Source organism: Quercus robur, chromosome 3 (assembly GCF_932294415.1).
Source record: "Quercus robur chromosome 3, dhQueRobu3.1, whole genome shotgun sequence".
Classification (NCBI taxonomy): Eukaryota; Viridiplantae; Streptophyta; class Magnoliopsida; order Fagales; family Fagaceae; genus Quercus; species Quercus robur.
The window spans coordinates 31,642,705-31,650,199 of record NC_065536.1 but is presented as its reverse complement, the minus strand read 5'-3'; the positions used below and the strand labels follow the sequence as shown (position 1 = coordinate 31,650,199).

General features: G+C 33.0%; 1 protein-coding gene across 2 annotated transcripts; it reads right to left on the bottom strand.

Moving 5' to 3' along the window:
• Window positions 1-2,890: 2,890 nt before the first annotated feature.
• LOC126717792 (type IV inositol polyphosphate 5-phosphatase 9) lies at window positions 2,891-7,075 on the bottom strand. 2 transcript variants are annotated; one of them, XM_050419690.1, is made up of 8 exons: window positions 6,924-7,075; window positions 6,531-6,700; window positions 6,286-6,393; window positions 5,868-6,195; window positions 5,403-5,587; window positions 4,367-4,475; window positions 4,067-4,218; window positions 2,891-3,736 (listed from the first exon to the last, which is right to left on the bottom strand). In XM_050419690.1, exons 2-8 carry the CDS (start codon window positions 6,695-6,697, stop codon window positions 3,490-3,492), a joined length of 1,296 nt encoding a protein of 431 aa, XP_050275647.1. In that variant the 5' UTR covers window positions 6,698-6,700; window positions 6,924-7,075; the 3' UTR covers window positions 2,891-3,489. The 2 variants fall into 2 exon arrangements, with proteins under 2 accessions (XP_050275647.1, XP_050275646.1); XM_050419689.1 differs by having other exon boundaries at window positions 6,787-7,072.
• Between the last annotated feature and the right edge of the window lie 420 nt (window positions 7,076-7,495).

Below are 7,495 nucleotides of genomic sequence, written 5' to 3'. Positions count from 1 at the left end.
TTAGTCCCTAAAATAAAAAATGTGATCTCATTTTTGTCCCTACCGTCAGTGCCCTAATGGCAAAGTCCTAGGTGACAGACGGAACATCCTATTAGCTGATGTGGCGCTGATGTGGCAATTAAAATATTATTAAAAAATAATATTTGGCATTTTTATATGCCACGTCAGCATTTTAATTATTTTTTTTAAAGCCACATCAGAAATTAAAAAAAAAATTTAAAGAAAAACCTTAAATCTAATTAATTTAAAATTTTAATTAAAATTTTCTCTTCTTAATATTCATGTTCTTCACCGTGCTCTTTGTGTTCTTCACATACCAAACCCAGCAACAAGAACTCAAACCCATATCAGAAGATCACAAACAAAAACAAGAAGAAAAAATTAAATTAAATACTAACAACAAATTTTCTTCATATTCTTCCCAAATCCAAGAGGCAAACAAACCAATTTTATAAAACAAAAAAGCAGAAACAGAAACAGAAACAGAAACAGAAACACATGCTTATAATTTCCCAGATCTACACCAAACCCACTTCTACTACTAACGAATTAAGATCACAAACCAACCTATGTTTTTTTTGCAATGTCAGATCTGACATTTTCGAAGCCGCAATCCCACATCGACCATCTTCCCGACTCTATCCTCCTCTTGACCTTCAACAGGATCGGCGATGTCAAGGCCTTGGGTCGGTGTTGCGTCGTTTCGTGCTGCTTCCACTCCCTCGTCCCTCAGGTCGACAACATCGTCGTTCGGGTCGACTGGGTTTTCTCCGACGATGACTCTTTGTCTTCTTCTCTTTCCGCGCCGGCTATCTCCTCTTCCTCCGACAAGTCTCACAACCCATTCTCAAACCTCTTCCAATTCGTTTTCGGCGGAATCGTCAAGCCCCTTCAGCTCTTTACCCAATTCCTTAACCCTAAGAGACCCGCTTCGTCTTCTTTCGCCTCCTTCACTCTGTTGCTCTCCTCAAAGACTTCAACAAAATTCGCTTCCTTTGAATCAAGCTTCCCAGCGGTGAATTGGGTATCGAGGACGGGGTTTTGTTTTTTCGAGAGGATGTGGAGTTTTTTGATTTCATGGGTTTTTTGTGTTTGTTTCCCAAGAAAATTTCTAGGTTTATGGGTTTGCTAGAGATTGGGTTAGTTGTTGTGTTTATGGGTTTGTTTCTTGGATTTATTTTTTGTTTTTCTGGATTTGATGGAGATTGGGTTTGGTTGTTGGATTTGGATTTGGGGTTTGCTAGAGATTGGTTTGGTTGCTTCTTGGATTTGGGAAGAACATGAAGAAAATTACCTGTTAGTATTTAATTTAATTTTTTCTTCTTGTTTTTGTTTGTGATCTCCTGATATGGGTTTGAGTTTTTTGTTGCTGGGTTTGGTCTGTGAAGAACACGAAGAACAAGATGAAGAACATGAATATTAAGAAAGGAAAATTTTAATTAAAATTTTAAATTAATCAGATTTAAGGTTTTTCTTTAAATTTAATTTTTTTTTAAAATTTTCTGATGTGGCTTTTAAAAAAAATTAAAATGCTGACGTGGCATATAAAAATGCCAAATAATATTTTTTAATAATATTTTAATTGCCACATCACTGCCACATCAGCACCACGTCAGCTAATAAGATGTTCCGTCTGCCACCTAGGACTTTGCTGTTAGGGCACTAATAGAGTAAGATTCTTTGGTATTTTGTAATATACTAATAGAGTAAGATTCTTTATATTTGTAACCGCTTGATTATTGATTAGTGGATTCCTCGGGAGTGGTAATTTGAAATTCACCTAATGAGGTTTTTGTTTGCAAAGATTTTCCCCATCATGATCAAATTGCCATGCCAAATCTATTTTCCGTTACATCTAATTTAGTTTGGTGATTTGATTGTGTCTCCACGTTATTTGCATGTAGGGTAATTGAATTAATTAATTGAGGCAATCTTTAACCTAACACTACCTAATCTATAAGAGAGCTTAGCTCCAATCCCAATTGGACTACTTCTTGCAAAAGACTTCTCATTTGTATGAATCTCCTATCCATGACTAACACCACGACAACCACATAAATTGATGTAGCTTTTGCAATGTTCTTCAAATTACTCTTTGATTAATCGATAGTAACTTGGTACAAAACCCTAGGCGCACAGAATGTCACTAAACCTCTAGGTATACGTTTGTCTTTCTATGTATATGATTACGGTCATAAAATATCTCTTTTATATATTTAGGAACCCCAGTGCACAAATTCCAAGATGGGCCAAGTCATTGTGAGTTGAAATAAAAAATACCGTTTAGTTTTTTCGTAACTCGATAAATCAAGAGGTGTCAAGCTAGGTATTGAGAATCATTTATTATTGATAGATCAACAGGTATTGAATTCCTATATCTTCAGCTTTTCTTGCGTAGTCTTATATTTTCAATAATACCACTTTTGTTTGTTCTTGAACACACTTAAAATTAAGACTCAAATACATGTAAAGTGTGTTTTGACTCAAATATGCCAATATATAAAAATATGACTCTTACAGGAACACTTACGATAGGTCCAATTAGATTGAACCATTGTTTCTAGGGGTGTTCGCACAAGTATTTCTCGAACTGGTTTGGTAAAAGAAATTTAAACCATCAATGTAACAACATATATATATATATATATTTTTTTTTTTTTGTTTTGAGAATGATGTAACAACATATATTATTATTATTAATTTGAGCTTTCAAAAAAATGGCTATTAAATTATCTTGATTGGTATGTGATTATTAAATAAGGTATAAACATAATGTTATTTCAATTGCTATCTAGCAACTAGGTTAAAGTAATATATATTCTTCCGCATCAATTTGGAGGAAAATTCTAGCTATTTTTGTTTTTACTGTTTGTAGTTATTGAATCATATCTCAAATGCATAAAAGAAAAATAACTTTAATCTCCCACCCCATGTTAATAAATAAACATATTAGCAGCGGTGTATTTGTATATGGAGGATGACGCATGGTCCAACTCACAATTTTGTCTTACGATAATAACTGGGTTCGTCTTTCTCTTCTCCCCTTATTTCTTCAATCTCAAAGTTGAAAATGCGCCTGCCAAATTGTCTTTCAAGCTGTCACTGAGAAGTATTTGGAATTAATTAAAGACCACATGCACTGCGTGAGGATGCAACACCCTGGCTGGGAGCATCAGGTAAGCTCTTCAATTTGGACAATTCTTCTTGGATAAAAACGAACCTTCATATTATCTTTGAAAGAGAAATAGCGACTTTTTGGACTGGCTTTCCAAGACTCTTAAATATATAAAACCATGGAGAATAATGAAACCAACTTCACTGTACACTCAAAAAAAAAAAAAAAAAATCACTGTACACTCGTCTGCTAGCATATATATAAAAATATATGACAGAAGCTTCAACACTTGGTGTTTTTTTTTTTTTTTTTTTCCCCTTTTCATTTTGTGTTCAAACACCATATATATACCATCTTATAGGTTTAGTTTAATTTTACATTTGCAAACTTGATCTACCTTTACATAGAATATCATCAGTGGAGGCAGATAACTCAAAGTGGCTTGTAATTCGCTCAAACCTGTCGGATAGGAAAAAACTTTGAAATCCTTTCAACGCTTGTGTAACCCCAACTTCTGCTGTAAATATTGCTTTGACAGGTCTATGATCTGACAACTTTAGTTCACTTCTATAGTATTTATGCTGCTTTAAACCCTTTCCATACCAAATTACCCGATCGCACCTAAAAAAGCAGAAAAACAAAATGATGTTCCTGACATTAATTCCCATCTAAAATCCAAAATGTCACTTTGAATTTTTTTTAACAATAAGTTTAATGGCAACAAATTTTTTCACATTTTCATAATTGTTAAGATAGATAGTAGATTAATTATGATTGGTTTAGAATAAAACTGATATTATGGTTCTACCTAGAAATAATATTGCATTAATTACAATTTATCATTGCAACTAATTGTGAAAAAAAGTTATAAAATTTTTTGTGCCCATATCATTGTTATTTTTGATTGTCCAAAAGATTATACATAAAAATAAAATTAAAAAAATATATTACCATGCAGGAGCGCGTCTTTTTTCACCCTTTATATCTTCAAGACATCCATAATATAAATCAGAATTCGGATAATATTTGTAAGTGGGAGCAAATTTGATTATTCCTTCTTGCCAACCTTGGAATATTTGACCATCCCGAAGCTCCATCCTTAGCTTCATTTACATAAAAAAAAATTTAAAAAAAAAAAAATTGTTCCAGTTAACTAGAGTAACAATAGGAAGAATTTCATATATATATATATATATACATACACACACGACTTTTAGAATTTAGACATCTAAAAATTGTGTATTTGGTTACCTGATCGTTTTCTTGTAATGCATTCCACTCTCGTCTATTTGTTAATAATCGTGTTGTTCCTTCTGGTAGGGAAATTCTATAATTTAAGTCCCCAAGAAAGATAACTTGGCTGCATTAAACCAAACATAATTAACTTGCTGACATCATCAAGATATTAGAAAGTCAAAAATTAACTTAAATTATTATTTGCATTAAGTCTATGGTTATGGTTACGATCAACTTTTTATATAATTTATAAGGGTGTTTATTACACTAGTGGTTTTGCACTTAATTTGAGAAATCATGTTTTTCAGGTGGTTTAGCAACCCTAACTCACTTAGCCCACCATATTAAATATTCTTTCAACAACTACCCTGATTGAAAAAGAAATTACAGAAAAATACCACATCTAAACCACCTAGGAATAATTTAACAATTTTGGCGGCTTTAATTAAAAGGACAAATTAAAAGTTGGATGGAAAGCAATAATGCTGTTTAACCTGTTGCAGATAGTTCCGTATCTTCTATATTTTTATTTGCACAAAGCTTAAATACAGTTTCTTGAATATTGTACTTTTGGTTTTTAATTAAATTTAAATGTATAGTTGCATCAAATTTCATTATTCTCAAGATAATTTTATTTTATTTATTTTTTTGATGAGCAAGATAATATTATTTATGCTACAATAGTTAATACACTATGTGATGAAATTAAATCGGAAAAGTTATGCTATAACATTTTAGAAATTATATCTATTTTATGCCATTCTTATTATGGAAAGTGCTAAAATTATTAGCAATTTTACTGCAATAATATTTATGTGATAATGAATATTAGTAGATTATGAACAATATAATAAATGAATATCTAAGTTTTAATTTTAATTTTTTTTTATTGGTGATCAGTTTGTAAGGTGTATAATAAAATTTGTAATATTAATAATATTACTCTCTCATTTTTTTTAGCAAAAGAAACGTTGATTGATAGATTTTTCGTGATAAAATAGTGGTTTGGTCGACCATTTTTGATAGATACACGATAATGAAATTTACATACTCATGATCAAGAATCTTTCGCGGCAAATCAAGTAAAGGGCGTCTAGGAAAACTTGTCCGAGAAAATATTTCAGCTACGTCGGAGTTTCTATACTTCTCATCCCCTTCTCTACCTCCTGAAGCTAGATGACAGCACACAAAGCATAGGTTTGTTCCATGCAACTGAAATCTAACAGACACTGCCCCCTGCAAACAAAAAGATTAGAAAATAAGATCGATTTCAACAATATTCAAATGTATTACTTTTTCATATGTTTCAGTTGATTGGTGCACTATATGTTGCAAACACATGGGAGGCATCATACATAGAACCCTATTGGTTGGCAAAAAATTACGTACGGCTATGCAACTATGGCTTGTTGGTTTATTATCTAGCATTACTTTGTTGACAATTGATAAACATTCAACATCATCAGGTTAAAATATTAAGCAACTAGTACTGTGTGTAAAATAAATCATGAATTACCTTGTTTCCTAGGCAGCTCATGATGCCACAACCTACACATGAGACGCTTGGATGCTTGATGAAAGGACGGAGATTGTTTCGAACCCAAACCGATATCATTATCCCAACCATTTGCTTACTTATGATACACTGATAATCTTGAGGAATGCTGCTTTCAATGGACTTTCCATTTTTTGCACTTTCTTGTAGATGATTATATTGGTCATGTTCCCGGCTGTGTTTTTTCTTGTTCAAAGCTTCTCTAATTAAGGAATTCCATTTCATAGAAATTTTACTCTTCTCTGATCCTAGAACATTTGATGCTCTTAGGGGCACGATTTCTTGAAACCTGAATAGAGAATATCATTAGATCATTAAAAAAAAAAAAAAAATTGTAGTTTATTCATTCTAGTTTCTTTATTTGGAGTTGTAGAATTACCCAATCACATAAATGTCACAGGAATTGTTGCATGTATCGAACAAATCCTCAATATTCAAATCATCGTGTGGTGCAATCCCACCAACGTTCCAAGTACTAACGAAAACCCTAAGAGAAAGAGATTAAATAAGAAAATAAAATAACAGAATAACTCAGATATATTGTATTACTTGAATTACATATATTAGAGATAGACCAACTTTACAATATGGGGTTGAGGGAGATAGCATTAAATGTTTGCTTACTTATGCACGTCGTTGCGATGATTGAAGATAGTCTTAGGTCTTGGAGATGTTTGGTCTGAGCTTGGAATTTCCAGAATGCCTTCTATGTTGCCCGGAAAATCTGTGACAAAATTGTTGCTTCCCAATGTCTTCCTGAGGAATTTGTTGGCTACTAATCGAGGCCACATGACCTGAAAAAATAAGAATTTATTATATATTTATTGTTAGCTACAGATTATGCAAATAAACTAAGGAGACAGAGGCAGGTGGTGCTCACTTCTCGCTTCATTTCTGGCATTGAGGGGAGGGAGAGAAAGTTGGAGAAAGTCAGAGGAAAAAGGATCGGATAAGAGAAAGCCTAAACGTATAAAAGGAAAGAAATGGGAGAGAGATCAGGCTAAGGAAGAGGGAGACCTCGACAAGTTGGAATGGAAGAAGCTCAAAGAATGACGTTGATGATGATGCATCAGAGACCAAATTGCATGAAATTAATATACCATTTCATTGAGAAGTTTGTCCCTGAGAGAGATAGATAGAACATGGGTCTTTGCAGGCTTGAATTTTTCTGTTTGTTGGGTTGATTTGAATAATATCTTTATGTGTTAGAGATTTCTTAAAGTGGTGCAAGTGGGGTGGTCCAAGACAAAATGTACAAATTGTTAAAAAGGAAAATGAGTCGCTATTGCCATCAATAAAAGGAAACCATGCTTTTGCTGAGGTGGCCATAGGTTATTGATTAGCATTTTTTCCTTCAATGATGTTTCAAGATTATCTTAGCCCCAAATGATGGAATATTCTCTTCCTTCCATTTCATTGGTTGAGGATTGATCAAGTTTTGGATTGTATCTCTGATTGATGAACACAGATCCCATCCCATCCCATCCCATCACACTACAAATTCTCGGCCAAAGTTGCAAAATTGGAAGCAAGATCGCTAATTGGGTAAGCAAAAGCAACAAAAAGGAGACGGAGCTGAGGAGTTTAAA